The sequence below is a fragment of the Alligator mississippiensis genome, chromosome 3, assembly GCF_030867095.1.
Source record: "Alligator mississippiensis isolate rAllMis1 chromosome 3, rAllMis1, whole genome shotgun sequence".
NCBI classification, from domain to species: Eukaryota; Metazoa; Chordata; order Crocodylia; family Alligatoridae; genus Alligator; species Alligator mississippiensis.
In genome coordinates, this window is record NC_081826.1 from 248,429,456 (window position 1) to 248,448,819 (window position 19,364).

A 19,364-nucleotide genomic window follows, 5' to 3' on the forward strand; every position below is an offset into this window, starting at 1 on the left:
CAACTCATCCAAAAAGTTGTTTACAGGAATGATAAGGAAGTTAACTGATTGAGTCTGGTAAGGAGGTTTATTTAAATTATATCAAATCTTTTTGTTTTTTCTAAGCTGGTGAAATGTTCCATAATGGAGGAAACAATGAAATAATAAAAGATAACAATGAGTCACTGGGTTCAGTTGGAATACTGCCATTTATTAGACTCTGACTAAAGGAAAGCCTACAGCTGGTTTGTCACTTTAAGGCTAGGTACAGGCATTACACTTTTACTGGTCTAAGTGATCAGAAACCTGTAACAAAACAGAAGTTCAGGTTTCATAGACTGGTCTAAAAATGGCAGAACCCAGTCTAAGACAGACCTGAATCGATGTGCATTCAAATTTAATCAATTTAGATTAGATCGTTGCACTGACCTTCAGTACCAGATCTCCAGTCAATTCAAATTAGGTTGCTATCTGCCAGCATCCCAAGCTCCTTTGCAGCCCCCCCCCCCACTTGCTCTTCTTTGCAGGTAGGTGCACTAGCACTTGCCCCATGCTTGGTTGCTCCAGTTGCTGCCCCCCACCAAGTTCCCCTAGATTTGAGACAGCACAGCCCCTGTCTCCAGCCATCTTTCATCTGCAGAAAGACAGCAGGGGGGAGGGGGGTGGGGAAGGGGAGGGAGAGAGAGAGAGAGAGAGAGAGAGAGGACAGGAGGCTTCTTCTGTGTCCCCTGCATGCACCCCAGGACCTGGACACCTACATCCCCTGGCCATGCTCCTATATCCTGTTATGAAGCACCCCAAGATGTCCACATACACCTGAAACTGAGCCCAGGAGAACAGGAGAATCTCCATGGTTGGGCACAGTTCAATGGACCTGGCTCCTGCACACAACATCTCAGAGGCCAGAGCCAGTCATCCTGCCACCTGGATCTCAGCTTGGACCCCCCACCCGAAGCAGAAGTCAATGTGGCTGATTGCCACTGCTGGGTAGGGATGGCAGGGAGCAGAATATAGAGACTGGGCCTCCTCTGTGGTTCGGCCACCACCAGTAGGGACTCAGGCCATGAGCACCTGGTGTGTTGCAAGGCTTTTTTGGCCCACAGATGCAGGGCTCTAGAATACTAGGCTGGGGGGAGGGGGTGGGAAGGTGTGTGGGGGGGCAGCACTGAGCATCCAAATCACAGCAAGCAGCCCTATGCCCCTGGAAACCACAGGAGCATGTGGGATGTGGTCAACTGCCTCTGTGTTGCAGGTAGAGGGCTCCCTATACCATAAGGGGCAGGACTAAAAGCTATGGCTTCAAACTGCTGCAGAAGAAATTTAGGTTGGAGATCAGTAGGAACTTTCTGACTATGAGGGTGGTCAGTCATTGGAACAGGCAACCTAAAGAAATTGTGGAATCATTATCCTTGAAAGTTTTCAAGAGCAAGACAGACACCTGGCTGGGATGGCTCAGTTAGGGATGATCCTGCCTTGAACAGGCTGCTGTACTAGATGACCTTAGGAGGTCTCCTCTAGCCCTACTTTCTTATCACCCTAATACTGATGTTAAGCATAGCTTATTATGTAGCTCAGTATTTTTCTCTAAACAGACTGGCTGCAGCAAATGTTGTCAGTATGTCAATTAGAGCACATAATGAGTTGGCAAAGTGACTGTCCTAGGAACTGATTTGTTTACCTGAACGAATACACAACATACAGAAGTGGTATAATCATCTCCCGTTTTGCTTTATCACCAACAAGTACAAATAAAAAAGTAGCTGAACAATGATGTTCTCAGTCTCTGCAACATTGGGAGAACCCAGAAAAAGATGCATCTTATAGCTATAGCATGAAAATTTCAGAGTAACCCTACGCATTGGTAAAGGGATAGATGCAAAGCTATCCTATCTTCATACAATGTCCCTATGCCTCTGAACGCTTGAGAAACAACTGAAAGAGCTGCAGTGTGACCTTGGCAGCCTGGCCCCAGAGGGTGGGAGGGGATGAGGCACTCTGCAGAAGGAAGGATTGGGCCCCTTGAAGGTCTGGCGAATTGCTGCTGGTAGCAGGAGTTCAGGGAGCTCCCCTTTCCCTGCCATGAGCCTCCCAGGTATCTGGGCAACTCCAGCTGCTTCTTGCCATTTGCTGGATCTCCAAGGGGCCTGATCCTTCCTTCTGTGGAGCGCCCCCCACCACTGCCAGCCAGGCTTCTGGGCATGCCACTGTGACCCACTGCCATATCATGTCCTGTGGGCACACATGATGTCCTCCAGTTAGAGTCATGCAGGGTACAACTGGCAAATTGCTCCCTATCAGCCTAGGCAGCAGGGGGCCACAGGGGGTGGGGAGAGCTGTCCTGGCTTGGCGAGATGCTGCCTCCTAGCCATGGGGGAATTGGGATAGGTCCCAGTCTCCAAATGGCTAGGAAGTGTGTCCTGGCTCCCAGTCACAAGGAGATTAGATAGTTCTTCCCCTCCCCGCCCCCATCTGCTTGGGGCCAGCCTGATCTTCCCTTGGTTGGGACAGAGATGCCAACTGAGCCAGGACAGCTTCCTGCTATACTCTGGAGCTGAAGCTAAGCTCCCATGTCCCCTGCCAGCCTGGGGCTGGCACCCAGGGGAGTCTGGAGTCCCCCTGGCTGCTGTAAGGGCAAAGCAGGGCAGGAGTAGGAGTGGACTAGGCTGTTCCTCTCAGGTTCAATTTGCTCCCTGATGGGGGCACACTTGTACACATGCGTAAGAGAGCGCTTTTCTGCACAGAAAATTCATAGATTCATAGATGTTAGGGTCGGAAGGGACCTCAATAGATCATCAAGTCCGACCCCCTGCATAAGCAGGAAAGAGTGCTGGGTCTAGATGACCCCAGCTAGATGCTCGTCTAACCTCCTCTTGAAGACCCCCAGGGTAGGGGAGAGCACCACCTCCCTTGGGAGCCCGTTCCACACCTTGGCCACTCGAACTGTGAAGAAGTTCTTCCTAATGTCCAGTCTAAATCTGCTCTCTACTAGCTTCTGGCCATTGTTTCTTGTAACCCCTGGGGGCGCCTTGGTGAATAAATCCTCACCAATTCCCTTCTGTGCCCCCGTGATGAACTTATAGGCAGCCACAAGGTCGCCTCTCAACCTTCTCTTGCGGAGTCTGAAAAGGTCCAGTTTCTCTAGTCTCTCCTCGTAGGGCTTGGTCTGCAGGCCCTTGACCATACGAGTTGCCCTTCGCTGTACCCTCTCCAGGTTATCCGCATCCTTCTTGAAGTGTGGCGCCCAGAATTGCACGCAGTACTCCAACTGCGGTCTGACCAACGCCCTATAGAGGGGAAGTATCACCTCCCTGGACCTATTTGTCATGCATCTGCTGATGCACGATAAAGTGCCATTGGCTTTTCTGATGGCTTCGTCACACTGCCAGCTCATGTTCAACTTGGAGTCCACTAGGACTCCAAGATCCCTTTCCACCTCCGTGCCACCCAGCAGGTCATTCCCTAGGCTGTAGGTGTGCTGGACATTTTTCTTCCCTAGGTGCAGCACTTTGCATTTCTCCTTGTTGAACTGCATCCTGTTGTTTTCTGCCCACTTGTCCAGCCTATCCAGGTCTGCCTGCAGCTGTTCCCTGCCCTCCGGCGTGTCCACTTCTCCCCATAACTTTGTGTCATCTGCAAACTTGGACAGAGTACATTTCACTCCCACGTCCAAGTCGCTGATGAAGACATTAAAGAGTATCGGTCCAAGGACTTAAAGAGTATCGGTCCAAATTCAGGCACATTAACTGCATGTGTAGATGCACCCACAGAGAATGAGGAGAGGAAGGTGCCTTCCTAGGACAATTCAGAAAGCCTAGAAGTAGCCATTAGGAAATACTAACCAGAGTGATTTGTCTTAACTCCCACCCCTTCCAAAAGATTAGAGATCTGAATCATATCTACTATGACTAAACCCTCTTCTGATGTAGGCACCCAGTGCTTCCAATTGCCTGTGATTCAGAATGGCTGGTCCTAACTCAGGGGGATGAAAAAGGAACTGGAAAAGAATGAGTGGCCATCCACATTTGCTTCAGTAAGCTAGCAGTTAGCTAACAAGGAAGTGGGAGATATGGCATCTATACTTCAGCCTGAGGATCTTTGAACCCATCTCTCTCACTTACTAGGAAAGTGTCCTGCTGGGCTATAGAACAGGGTAAGAGAGGGATTTTCCACCCTCTTGTTGAAACTAGGCCATTGGGTAGGCACATGTGGATGAGACATTAGGCCAGAGACACAGCAAACAAAAGGAAGCCCAACTCCTCAATCTAGTAGTTCTGACACTACTCTTGGAGCTGGGGTGGGCCCTAGATTCTGGTCCATTTTGGCTCTGAATTGATGGGACAGAAGTGAAAGGCCCAGTATTCCATAAGTAAAACCTTTCCTATTGCAACACCACCTGCTGAACAGCCACTGGAGAGAGGAAGACAAAGAGATAGCTACAAAGATATTGGAATTATGACACTAGAATATATGAAATTTAAGATTTTACTGATATAGGTTTTGACACATAACATACAACAAACTACTTATTCTCAAGTTATGGTCTGTAGACCACTTCCAGGGCATGTCTACACGAGATGCTACATCACCGCAGAGATGAGCTAGGGCAGTGGTCTCCAACCTTTATATACTGAAGATCACTTTTTGTAAGCAAATGGCAAACTTTGCCAAACTTCCCCAGCTCATTGGTATTGTGCAGTAGGGTCAGAAATGACCCATGCAGCACCAGGACTACGCAGTGCTGGTGGTTACTGCAGAGTCATTTAGTACTTGCTAAAGCAAATACTAAAGCAAGTACTAAATGACTGTGCAGTCAAGCACATGTGCCCTCAGATGGGTACAACGAAGACTGGCCACTTACATGCTGCTTGCTAAATGTTTAGTTCAGGGAGAAGAAAGACTTAACTAATGCACTGAAGTGGGGGACACAAATCCTAGTTCTTTCCTCAGGGACTTCCCGTATAAACTTGGGCAAGTAATTTTAATTTTTCTGTACCTCAGTACCATACTAGGAAAACAGGGGATATAGGACTGTGTTCAGTACAGAGGTGCAGTGAGTTTAAAAGCATTAAAGTTTAGGAAGTATTTATAGCAATTGCAATACAATATATAATTGCAATGGGATTATGTAAGGATCTACATAGGTACAGATATGGTAGATATATGATAGAGGTACATAAATAAACAATAATGGCAGAAATAATTGCAAAAATGTATAGCTGATGAACCAAGAGTGTTACTCTGCCTTCTCTATTAGTTGCATCACATCTGTACTTACTATGGCAATGTATACATTTAAAATAAATTAGTACAGTATACCAAGCACAATCAGGACTTGTGTACAAGTTGTATTAATGGCTTTTGGCTGCTAAAGCTGACTATATTTTTTTAGCTTCCACTTTTAGCCAACATGGTGACAAAAGGAGCAATGTGTTGATCTACAGCCTAGGAGACAAGAGGTTAAGGAAATGAAATGAACTGAACTTGCCAGCAGACAGCTGCAATGAATATAATATCATCTGAAGGGCACAGTATCAGCTTGCACAAGGATTAGATCCCTAAACCTACAGTCTAGGATGCTACTTATGGCCTCCTGGAAATACAGATGTTTCTTATTATGGATGCACACAACATTATTCTGGAAGCAGCTATTTTACTAATCCTTCTTAGTACCAAGCATGTGTACTAGAAAGCAGAAGAAAAGGATGAGCTCTGATTATTCAAAATACATAAAATAAAACTTGTATTTGGTCAGTAAAGTTATTGTAAATTGTGGAATGAAGAAAGGTAGAAATTTCACGCACCCAGACAGAATATGGATATTAAAATGTTATGGTGCTTCTGGGAATGAGTACACTTAAAAGGATGAAGTCTGAACCGAATCTCTTAAATCCTAAAAACTGTGCTGAACAACTTGCAAGATATGTTATAGATTAGGTAGGGAGGTGAAACTACATTAACATTCAAGACTGAAAATAGATCCTATTGGAGTTTAGGGCTAAAAATGAATAGAGGCCTGGGGGAAAGAAGCAAAGTTCCTATTTTATCTTCACAAGTTCATCCTTCCCTAATGCTTATACATTAAGCATCAGCAACCAGAGATAAGCCAAACGAAGTCTGATAGATCTTGGTCTGGTACAAGTGACTGCCCTGAGAAATCATTCCTCAGAGAAAACATTTAATTTGGTGGTTTGTTATTTTTTGCTTTTAAACATTGGCTGAAAAGACAAAAAAACTGTAGTGAAAATGTCTCTGGTGAGAATCCCAGATTAATATAAAACCAAGAGCAGGAATTAAATCAATACAAAGAATAATGCAGCCAAAACAGCTCTCTTCAAATCAAGAAACGCAGGTGCACACACTCCCTAAGACATACTGTCCTGGTTCACTGGAGTTTACTGATATCTCCACATCTGAAATCTGACAAATCTTTGAGCCACTTTATTGCCTAAAGGACCAAGTGGATAACAAGCCTGTCTTGTGTTGCATGGTTGACCTAACAAGGAATAAGTGAGGTAATACTATTCAGTGTAAGCAAGAGTGTTAGAATCTGACCTTAAAGGATAGCTATGATAAATCTCACCATGCATCCTATAGAAACATGTCCCAGAATGCCTCACATACAGAACCACAAGGTAGCTACAGAACAACTATAAAGATAAGGAACAAGAGAATTAGAAACCTCAGTTAAGAAAAAAATTACCATATTTTGTTATATGTAACATGTCCCCAAATAAGATATGCACCTTGTTTTTGAAAGGTAGAATGAAGAGAAAAGATCTTTCCTTGAAAATACTAAAAAGTAGCAGTAAATAACTGAATACTAGCAGCTAGGGAGCCAAAGCTGCTTCTTGTGCTGCTCTCTGTGGAGCACATGCAGCAGTATTTTCACTTTTCCCCTGCAGAGACTTACACTGCAGAAACTGTTCTTACCATTTTCTTGCTTATAATATGCAGCCCAATTTTTAGTCACTGATTTTTGGGAAAAGGGTGCACGTTGATTGCAAGAAAATATGGTATGTGGGTCTTCTGAGGAACACATGAAACAGACAGATTGGACAGAATTATATTTATATGTATGGAAAGGCTGTTGCTGGCAGACTGACAGTAGGTACTGGAGATGTGAATGAATGGATGTCATGGTATATTATGATATAGTTGGTTTTGGCATGAGTCTGGGATGGCCACATTACAAAAATGTCCACAAGTGACTTATAAAACTTACCCCTAATAAGTGCCCAACTACCTACTTTACTACCATGTCCCATTATGTAGTTTGTTGTACTTCCAGCAGTACAAAGGTCAGATCCCAGGCTCTGGCTGAAAGGTAGTAAGTCTGCCAAGACAAGATGAAAGCATTATCTCTTGTGGCACTGACCAAAGACAGTTCCCAACTGGGGAACAATTGGATCTAGGCCAGCTGCAAAATAACTAGGTGCTGGTGGCAGGAGCCATAGTTCGAATGTATACATACACTAATTCAAAGGACCTTCTAGTAGATGTTAGATTATCATCCTTCTTTGCCAGGTACCCTGGTTTTGGCAGCCCCTAGGGTCACAAAAGTGTTTGCAGAACTATCATGTTTAGTAGTGCTTCTTTGTGCCTCAGTTATTAACAGCTTCTCCTTGAGAATGGCAAGCATGAACAAGATAACAATGAATATGACAGTTCCAAGAATTGTCAACATATTTGTTTTAAGGACTGATGATCAGGATTGTAATGGGTAAGGCAACTAAGATAAAAGTGTACATAAGAATATAACTATTATAAACATGAGCATGGCATCCAATATATACAGCAGTGATGTATCTTACTAAGCCAGGTCTGGATTCTGCCATACAAGTCAAAAGAAAATGGCCTTAATCAATGGATTTGAATATGGAATCATCCCATATATTTCAAAGGCAGATTTCTAAGTAACTGCACCAACTCTCTGTGGCTGTTCTTGTAGGCTTTGGCCTATAGTAGTCGCAATACTTTAGACTATGGCTCCTTCAGATGAGTTCTAGTGCATACTTGTAATTCATAGCCCTATTGGGGGTTGTTTTAGTAAAACATGCAGACATCTACGTTTCAGGAAGGGTGTATATAAAAAACTGCCAATCCCATACTAGCTAAAATTGGCTGCTAGTGAGTAAATTTCATGAGAATAAGTTATTGCTGACTTTCCCTGCAATGACTGACATACATAAAGTTACTTAGAAGTACAGCCAGTAGGGTTGCCTGCCTACAACTTCTGTATTTTTTTTTTTAACCCAAAACAAAAATATTTTTTCAGCCAAATCAGAGATCCATACAAAATACTTTGCTGATTTAATGTAGAGTTGGGAAACTAGGGCTTTGGATCCATTAACCAATGACCTAATCACAAGCTTTATATACAACTTTTATTTTCCCATTTGTGAAAGATGCATTCAAATACACTTTTTATTTCCCTTCCTGAAATTTTCTGTGTAATGTTTCTGTCACTAACAGTTCCTGTGTTACCTTTTAGCCATGATTGCATGTCGCTTATATAGTCCATTACCACATATGTTGTATGAAAAACTCCTACAGATCCCACTCATTTTAATTTTTAATGCTTGTTCAGAGAGAGACACATTTCAAAGATGCTTAAAAAGATGTAAGGGTGCATGAAACTATTTGCTGCACATATTGGGTAAGCAATCTTAATGAATGCCTGAACTTTTGTACTACACTTATATCTCTATTGAACTGAGTGCTAATGTCCACATATAAAATTGTATGGGAACTTATATTCCTAACTGGAATGTACACTTACAGCAATTAAATGTTTAGTTGTAGTAATTACAGTATGTACAAAACATGTTCATCTTTGCACCTGTATTTTTGAAGGCTTTCTACCTTTTGAAAAACAAGGCAGGTCAATTAACTTAAAGTAACATAGGTTGAGTATGGGCATTTATTTCTATAGAAGCAATTTTTGGAAAAATTTTCGCTGCTGTTCTGGGAGAAGAAGTCCAGGTGTCCTAGACTGGTCTAGGGAAGGTGTGGGAAGCAGGCTGATCTACTGCTTGCAATCCTAGGGCACTGGAATAGCACAGCAAAGCCAACTGCCCACTTCCCAGACTGAAGGCCCCATGAGGCTGTGAGCACAGGACTCTGCATGGTGGGAAGCTTCTCCCCCCAACATGGCATTTCAAAGCTGGCACCCAGAGGCCCCCCAGGAGCATAGGCAATGTGGGGCAAAGCCCCCAGCCTGTGCCCCAGACCAAGCAGCCCCAGGTCTGGGGATAAGGCCAGGAGCATTGCTATAGTCTCCTCAGCTAGCTGGTCTTGGAGAGGAGCAGCAGTGTAAACCCCCAGTCTGAGGCAGTCTCCACTGCTCCTTTCCTCTCCCAGACCAGACTAGAAGAAGAGTATACAAGGATTTGTTTTTTGCAAGAAAAATTATCTTGTAAGGGAGAGCTTCCAGGCTGTTACATGGAGGATCTTTTCTTAGGAGAAGCATGCTTCCTGCAGGAGAAACTGAACAAGCTCTTGTATGCTTGACATTATTTCTATTGGAAGAACAGAGATTCTCCTACTAGAAATGTAATGCCTATGCATAGCAATAATAGCAAATCTTACAATATACCTAACACATGTAATATGAAGCATCTAACACAGGGGTGGGCAAAATATGTCTCGCAGGATGGATGCAGCCTGCCAGGCCATTCTATCCGGCCCACGGAGCACCTAAACATTTAGAAAATTAATATTAACCTGCCCCTGGCTGCCTGTCATGCAGCCCTCGATGGCTTGCCAAAACTCAGTAAGCGGCCCTCCACCCAAAATAATTGCCCACCCCTGATCTAACATATAGAAGATGGACATTTATATGTTTAAACACAACATAAATATGTTGGTAGCAAATACTGAACTAGAATTTTTATGGCAAGTCTGATAAGAGCACAGAATAGATTAGCCATTCTGTCTGTAGCTCTGTGAATAGTCTTTGTGCTCTGCTATTTCAATTTCTGTCATATACAGTACAACCTATTATACTGTATTTCTGGGCAAATACATTAGACATACTCTGGAGACCTAATATTAACTTGTAAATTGACAGGTGGAGAATAAACTTTTCTGAAGCAATTTCAGATTCAGAGCTAATGATTTCAGTACATTAATCCACCAGTGTTTAGAGTGCTTAAAATATCTTTTAGAACAAGATACCTAAAAGATCAAATTGGACTATTAAAAGAACCTGGTAGATTTGAAATATCAAATGCACCTCTTACATATATATGTATAAAACTATTACTTAAAAAACATCTAGATGATTTTGCTTTAACAGTTAACTAACACTTTTAAAAAATACACAGAAAATAATTTTGAATGATAAAACTGATTTTGGAAGATGACAGTCATTAACACAGTTATTTCCTGCCTAAGGTTTACCACCAGATGATTTGATCTGCACCACAAAATATTTTTTGGTTTATCAGCTCTATGTTATATGACTTTATTGTGATTATGGCAACTATCCCATATTAAAGGATCATTCTGAAATCATGCCTATTTCTTTCGTAGCAAACAGGCTCTCTGATGGCATTGTCAGAATGCAAGGCTTTGAATTAAAAGAGGAAAAAACAAACAAACAGTTTGGACCCCTCTGCACAGCTACTTTGTATTAGCATTAGTTTTGACCAAAGATATTTAAGCGATTATTAACTAAACATACCAGTTTGGCTTTATAAATATATAGATATCGATACACACAAATCTCGTAGCCTAGCTGGGATGTCCATTTTTGCATGTAATCCTTATATTTGCATTTTTGCCTCCCTACATCCAAGCTTGCGATTTTCTTCCTTATGAGCTCCCAAATGATTATATACATCTCAGCTAGCACCATGAAAATTGCTTCCTCGGGAATGAATGCTCCATTATCCATATTTCTAGGATAATGTCTGAGCATTCTCAGCTTCTCTCCACCCAGGCTCTTGACATACAGTTGCAATTCAATGCTGTCAGCCTTCAAAACATTAATTTTTCAACAGACAATGTGAAAATATTGATAATCAATTGATTTTATGTAGCGGTCTATGAATTACCAAGCCTTACTTTCGTCCCATTGTGCTCTAGAGGCCTGTATTCCTACTTCCCTTTACTGTCTTCTTTGCTTTCTCTTTGCTAGTCTGTTTCTTTGCTACAGTCCCTTACTATGGACGCAAAAAAATCCCCCAAACAGCTGAGCCAGGATTTCAAAATCCTGACATAAGGTTGTGAAAGCCCAGCATGAAGATGCAATTCAGTGATCCAAGGTATTGCCTAATCAGTCCTTTCACCCTAGCAAGGAGGCAGCTATGCCTCTGTTGTGGTTTTGCAAACAACATGAATTATATAGCTATACAATGTAATATCAATTTCTGACCCAACCTGCAGAGCGGGGAATCAAATCCCAAAGAATCCAAAGGATCAAAGAAGGATTGTATGCTGTGAATTTTATTACTGTATTTTTAATGGAACACAGTTTATTTCAGCGAAAATCATCCATATTAACACGATACTTTCATGGTCTGGAGTCATTTAAACAAAACCCCACTTTACAAATCAACATTTTAAGGAAATCAGCCAAGCAGTAAGACAAAGCATGTTCTTAGTATTAAAAGAAGCTTTGTAAGTATAACTTTTGATTTTGGAGCCTTAAACTGAAACACTTTGGACATCAACCATATATACGTTGTGTTCTGAGTATCAAAAGACTTTTTGCTAGGGATTTTAGGATTAAATGAATTAAAACCATGGTAGAATCTGGTAGGAATTATAAAACCAATGTAAATAATTTATTCTTATGTAAATCCTACCACTTAATGCTTTAGACATTTAGCTACAGGCATTTGAATATAAAGAACATTTTAAAGTAAGAAGAAAACCATCAAATAGGGAGATAAAGGCTTTAACTTAACCTATAGAGTAAAATGTGACTTTAATCAATCAGCTTAAAAGCTTGCAACAGTTTTCTGTTTTCATTATGTCCTACCCCATCAGTCTTGTTGATATGAATGTGCAGTGCTAATATCACTGAAAACAGAGGCAGCACAAATTCACAATGGTGTTGGTATAGGCATGATTTAAATGGATGAATTTTCTGAGCTCTTTATTTTTCTCAACTCCATCCCCAGCTTGTAGACAAACACTGAAGTTCAAAATTAAGGAGACCATTGGGTTTGCATTCTAATCAAGTTAACACTCCAGCACAGATTTAAGCAATGCGAGGCCCTATGTGCTATGCCGCATGTGCATGACAAAAGGCATGATTGTGGAATCGAGGATTATGATTCCGGGCTCCCCCTGCACTAGCAAGTAGCAAGCTGGGTGCCAGTATACCTGCGGCTGGTAGCACCAGTCAGCTGCTAATTCATAGATTCATAGATTCATAGATGTTAGGGTCGGAAGGGACCTCAATAGATCATCGAGTCCGACCCCCTGCACAAGCAGGAAAGAGTGCTGGGTCTAGATGACCCCAGCTAGATACTCATCTAACCTCTTGAAGACCCCCAGGGTAGGGGAGAGCACCACCTCCCTTGGCAGCCCGTTCCAGACCTTGGCCACTCGAACTGTGAAGAAGTTCTTCCTAATGTCCAGTCTAAATCTGCTCTCTGCTAGCTTGTGGCCATTATTTCTTGTAACCCCCGGGGGAGCCTTGGTGAATAAATACTCACCAATTCCCTTCTGTGCCCCTGTGATGAACTTATAGGCAGCCACAAGGTCGCCTCTCAACCTTCTCTTGCGGAAGCTGAAAAGGTCCAGTTTCTCTAGTCTCTCCTTGTAGGGCTTGGTCTGTAGGCCCTTAACCATACGAGTGGCCCTTCTCTGGACCCTCTCCAGGTTATCCGCATCCTTCTTGAAGTGTGGCGCCCAGAATTGCACGCAGTACTCCAACTGCGGTCTGACCAGTGCCCGATAGAGGGGAAGTATCACCTCCTTGGATCTATTCATCATGCATCTGCTGATGCACGATAAAGTGCCATTGGCTTTTTTGATGGCTTCGTCACACTGCCAACTCATGTTCATCTTGGAGTCCAGTAGGACTCCAAGATCCCTTTCTGCTTCCGTGCCACCCAGCAGGTCATTTCCTAGGCTGTAGTTGTGCTGGACATTTTTCCTCCCTAGGTGCAGCACTTTGCATTTCTCCTTGTTGAACTGCATTCTGTTGTGCTCTGGGGGCTGGGAGCACCAATCAGTTGATTGATACTGGCCATGTGCTCAGTTTAATGTATGACAGAAACCAGTCACCAAGTTATTACACATATTTTCTATAATAACTTTGGCTTATTCCCTATTTAATCTCACCATTAATCACATGAATGTGTGGCTGCAGGTTACCACTTAAGACATGATTAACTTGTAAATCACGCCTTAAATGTAACATCTGCCATGGGCCTCCATAGAAACATAGAAAATGAGGGTTGGAAGGGACCTCAGAAGGTCATCTAGTCCAACCTCCTGCTCAAAGCAGGACCAGCCCCAACTAGACAATCTCAACCAAGGCTTTCTCTTAAAAACCTCCAAATATGGAAATCCTACAACCTCAAGTTGCCAACCTCAGCTGTATACCTGGTTCACTCATACTTAATCTAAGACTCTCATTTTCACTTAGGAATCTGTTTCATTGGCTTTCAATGAGATTAAAGCCCCTAAATATTCTAATCACTTCTGTAACTGAGATTGAGACCCCTCAATGCCTTTGAAAATTATGCTAATTATTTATGACATGTTAAAGTTAAAATCAGCATTGCAGAATCAGACAAGAGGAGCAAAAGTTAACTTATAAATTATATCTTTGGAACTGTACTGACATCATTGATAACATAATAAACATTGCTTACAGACCAAAAGGAAGTAACCGTGGAACTCTTTCTGATTCCCCACTTGTTAGAAAGATTTTGCTATTAACTCAGTGGAGCAAGGATGTCACCTTCTGTTTTCTAATTCTGTGGACAAGAAAGACACCATCTTAGTTTACCCACCTGCAAAAATGGGACCAGTAGTTATTTTTATCTTACAGAAAGCTTGGGAGGACACAGAGACTGTACAGATAAATAGTCAAATTACACAGTCCAATCTGTTTTATCCCAGGGTAGGATTATTACTATTACTGTTTGTTCATGGTAGGTTTTAGTGTCTATAAGACAACTAACTAATTATCAATTTCCTTGATACTTAGTCCATATTTTCTGTCCTTAATTTCATCCCATCATTCCTTAGCTACAATATCTTTTATTATGCTTTATTTTCTTTCTTTGTATTTACCCCCTTCAAATATTTATAGAAAGGTTTTCCCTCTATTGTCACTTGGCAAATTTAACTCCTTTAATCATCATTTTTAAATTGGTCACTCCAAACTCCTTTACCATGTTTGCTGTTCTTCTCTTGAGCTCCTTCCTGTCATTAATATCTTTCTGCTAATGAGGTTACAGATTCTCAGTGATGTGATGCCTCTTTTTATTCAGCCTAAAATTGAATTGGTCTTTAAAGATGTCATTTCACATTCCAAATTCATGTTTAAGTTGGTGTCAGCTACTACCCTTAGTCTCTTTTGGCATTATGGCATTAGTGCTTTCTCTCATTCATTGTATATCTAGGTCTCAGATTATATTCTACCCAAGACTCTTGCACTAATTAACATTTCTAAAATACTTTTCAATATGGAAAGTACTGTAGAAATGTTAAGTATTCTTATCTGTAACAGTAAATATGTTCCATTACCATTGTCACATAGGCTTCATGTTAATATATGCAGAGTCCTTGGATGTGGATACTTGATTATCTAGAAAGCATTTTGAACTGTACAAACAGATAGGAAATATTTCTATGGATAGCACATGTGAACAGGGGTTGAGGATGTATTGTTACATCTGGTGCAAACAAAATTAAAATGCAAATGATACTGTTGTCTTTTACATATTCATTTAACATAAAAGAAAGTTTAGGGGATTGTATTTCAGAGAAAACACAGGGAACCTTAAAATACTTTAATTATCCTGGCACATGCATGCATGTGTCTGTGTGTGTGCATATTTTACAGACTTTTGTTGTCTAATCACTTTAACATTGAATTACTATTTACCAATGACTGGTATAGAGAATTCTTCAATATTAGTGAAATAATACTTGGCAAGTAGGGCTAACAGTAATAATGATTCTACTAAATGACATGGTAATGCCTAAGAACCCAAAAAACCTTGTCTATCCATGGTAATGCCTCTGCATGCAAATAGCCTTACTTTTGCTGCTAAGAATTTCATTAATGTTAATTGTATATTTTTTCCAAAGGGTTTGCTGCACAAAGACCCTCAACGTACATCTGTGCATTTTGACACCTTTAATATGAAAGGTGAATTAGGAAACTAAATCTATTCTTGTATGGTATGGAATGGCAATAGTTCTCATTAAGCAGAGCCGATATCTCTCACAGCATCAGGCCTCCTAGTGCTTAGAGCACAACATGCATGACAGCAAAGAAGTGTGTATGTGGGGGTGGGGGTACAGACAAATGAATTGGCCCGAACACAGCTTCAGGTAAACTGCCAGCAGACTGCTTATTTTGGACATTGTTTACAAGAAAACCATGTAGCCAATGCATCTGTTAGGTGACTATAGGAGCAGAAGAGGTGTATTTGCCTGCCTTATAAAAATGCAGAATAAGGCCCTAAACTCACATAAAATGTCTAGACTCTATAAAAACAGCAATCAAAGCCATAGGTGCTGCTAGTTACTGAACTAAATTGAACATAAACTTTTATTATATTAATATAATTTACGTAGCACTGTCTATATGAGATGCTAATTTACAACATATTCTTTGTCCTCAACAATTTATCACTCAAGGCCCTGGTCACACAACTGTATGCATATGGGCAGTCTCTCGAGCCAGACAGCCCCAGTGACTTCCACAGGACACCTATCTGCCTGCTTGCATTATATTGTTGGGCCTAAAAAAGGCAACATGTTGGGTAGGAATAACAAAAGAACAAGAAACAGATCTCAGTAGCAGTGTGTTTTATGGAGAGACTTGAAGGCACACACAGTTCAGAGAAACTGAACTTGTGTCCTAAAGTGCTGGGAGTCCTCCTCTCCCACTGACTTCAATAAAAAATGTAATTACTTGAGCACCTTGCAATACTCTTGGAGAATAGGAATTTCTGTTCCAGGAACAGCAAGTTGGAGAGAGAAGGGTCAAAGCTGAAAGTGAAAGGAGAAAGACCAATAAGGGGAAAGGATTAGGGAAAGTGTAGGAGGGATTCAGTTCTTTCCACCAGTTCAGCTCTTCACTTCCATCTGTCCTGCTCCTGGCTCATTCAGTTTTGATTATTTATTTGTATTTGGCCTGGCATATTTTCCTCATATTTGTGACAAATTCAGCAGTCCCCTTCTGTCATCCTCACTTTTTACCTCTTCCTCCTCCTTAGAAAAGAAAATTATTTTGAACTTTAGTAAGTTTTGTCTGCTCATTACTTGGCATGAGTATAGGGAAAGCTACAGATACAGCTATAACAGGTGTCTTTTATTAACTGCATTTAATACAAACTGCATTTGTAGCTTGACAAAAACTAGGTCAAAGTTAGGCTGCCCTTTCCTTGCTGAAAAAATTTGCATGTTAATGTTAAGAGCTTATAATTTTAGATTTAGGTCACAGCTACATGGGGACACTCAGGAAAGGTGAGACCCTGTTAGCGGTGTGAGGTCAACATGCATAAAATAAAGCATGTGAAACCTCATGTGAAGGGTGCCAATTCTGAGGAGGTATAAGAATGCCAGCACTGCTGATGCCCCAGGTAGTGCAGCTAGAGTCACTCCTAGTGCTGCTGCCCACAGTGCAGAAACTGCTTATTACACCTCTGATCATACGCATGCCATCAGTCAGGAAGAAAACAGCCTTAGTCTGATAGGCTTAATCATGGGAGTCCAACTTGATTTAACTTACGTGCTTGACACCAGTATCTAGTTCACTTTAACTTTCTTGAGTATCTGCAAATGTATGCAATGTAGGCAATCTTTAAGGCATTTGTGTTAACAGCCCTTCAGGTTTTGTTTGCATGAAGAAAGCACATACTGAAATCTGTATCTTGGTGGCTTTGAAAAAAAACCTTATATTTTTATGGCTAGCAAAAACCAATATCCATCTGTTATTTAAACCATAGTTCAGAGGCATATATAATTACACAGAGGATAAAAATAATTCCATTTGGTTTGCATTGGATTTCTATAAAGCAGACACTTCAAAAGGTTATTGCTTCCAGGACAAATGCTCTAATAAACTTGCAAGCATTGTAACCAAGTAATAATATACACAAAATATACCCAGATAGACATTGATCTTGTTTCATGAAACCAGAAAATAGTCTGAATAAGATCCCGATTGTTTCCTTTACCCTCAGATCAGAAACAAAAACAGTGAATTTCACAGAGTAATTCTAACTGTACATATGAAAGGATAGCCCACTTGTTTTCAATATAACACCACCTCAGCTTCCTAAGCATATAAAAGAGTATTACAATAATTAGCTGATCCCGGTTGCATCTACATGTGCATTTTTCTGACTAATTAGCTCTGCAGTAAAGCATCATCATCTACACATGTATTGGTATTAGGGCGCAGTAAACTAATTAACTCTGCCGTAAGATAGTACTGTCTCTGCAGTAAGATAGTACGATCTTGCAGCAGTTAATTAGTTTACTGTAGTCATTTACTGCAATCAAAAACTTGTGTGTAAACAGTGACTGAAGGCAGAAATTGCACCCAGTCAGCAGACCCCTCCCTGCCTGATGCCTACACATGGCTCTGCACGTTCGGTACTCTTGTCCCCCAGCTAGCCCTTCCACTGCTTGGCTCAAAATGCTGCTGTCTTGCATGCACATGTAGACACTGCACCTGGGAATAGTGAACTCCTCCAGAGTTTATTGCATCACATTAATTTCACATGTAGATGCATCCTTTGTTCTTCTTGGAAACAACATAAAAACAGGTTTTCTTTTTTTTAATAAAAAGACTAAATTTAGCAAATAAGCAAAGGCAAGATTTGATGATCTGTCACTTCACTAGTTGTGGCACTCCAGGTGTTAAAGAGATAGCTCAGCTAAACTTTATCCATTGTGAAAAAAGGATTTTGAAGAGGCGGAAGAATTTTCTTGTTCTTGACCAGAAATATTGCAAATGACTTTGTTATTCTAAAAGAAAGAGGCTGCAGAGTACAGAGGAGCAGGCTGTCAAAAATTGGTTGCTGATGAACCTATGGCTAATGCCTATGATCAGCTAGTAACTGTCACTCCAAAAATTTGGAAGCCCTGGAAACAAGTTATCTACAATTTGGCTTCTGTAGATTATATCATCTTGTGCTGTGGAAGCTAAAGCAGCTGGAATTTGTCAAAACTGTCATTTATAAGTACATGTCAAGGGATCTTGTCTACTATCTTGTCTAGCACCATTGTACCACGGAACTCATATATCCCATAAACTTACTGTGTGTTATTATAAAGAATCAGCACACTGACATTTTACTGCCTTCCATTAAGTTTAAGTTACTTTCTGACAGTACATTCATATTGTGCATTAACAGTTCTGCAACAGAGAGATATTTTTGAAAAGTATGCACATTAAGAAAAAAAAAGCTTTCCTCATTATATGTGGGGCCTGATTTTGATAGGGACCTCAACCTAAATGTCTTTATGTACCACTAAAATGTCATCTGCATTCGAAGTATTTACCATACAGTCATATATAATGGCAGGCATTATATAGAACCTGAAAACTGAAGATATATTAAAAAGAAAGAGATGGGTTTTAAAAATCTTGCCCTGAAAGATAAAATTATCAAAAGGCATTGGAAAGTGCTGTGAGGAATATGAATGTATAAAACCTGCATTTGTGAGCACATTTTGCCTATTAGGCATCAATGTAAATGTGTAAAAGCAAGAAGTTGTACACAGAAAAAACCTGAGGTATAATTTTAAAGGCCCTATGAAATACTGATATTAAAAATAAAGAAGAAAATTTTCAAAATGATTTAGAAGTGCCATCCCTCTTTAAATTTAATGAGAGTTGTTCACCTGGTTCTTGTACACAGCTTTGAAAATCCATCTCCCTAACCCTCAAATTAGTCCGCTGTGAAAAATTAGAACAACTCTTTCTACTGGCACCTAGACATTTTGGAAATTCATTTGTCTGGTATACCAAATTCATTCACAGCCTTTAGCATCCCACTATTAGTTTAAATGCAGTTCTTTTCACAAACAATGGTTTTATTTTCTAACTGAAAACCAGGGTTAATAACTGATACAGATGGATAAACAAAGCAAAGCAAACAAACACCTTCAGCTTACCTGTAAAAAAAGTCTCGTCTCTACTCAGATGATTTATACATCATTAGAAAAAAAGC

The 19,364-nt window shown here is 40.8% G+C and overlaps 1 protein-coding gene across 4 annotated transcripts in view; it reads right to left on the bottom strand.

Moving 5' to 3' along the window:
• XRCC4 (X-ray repair cross complementing 4) overlaps positions 1 to 19,364 on the bottom strand; it is a 333,742-nt gene that overhangs the window by 20,163 nt on the left and 294,215 nt on the right. The window contains exon 8 of one of the 4 annotated variants that reach the window (XM_059725056.1): positions 11,411 to 13,919. The exons of the other annotated variants lie outside the window; for them this stretch is intronic. Coding sequence (XP_059581039.1) covers positions 13,883 to 13,919 — 37 coding nt within the window. The 3' untranslated portion in view covers positions 11,411 to 13,882. Of the gene's footprint in view, positions 1 to 11,410; positions 13,920 to 19,364 lie in introns of those variants that run through there. 4 annotated transcript variants of the gene reach the window in all.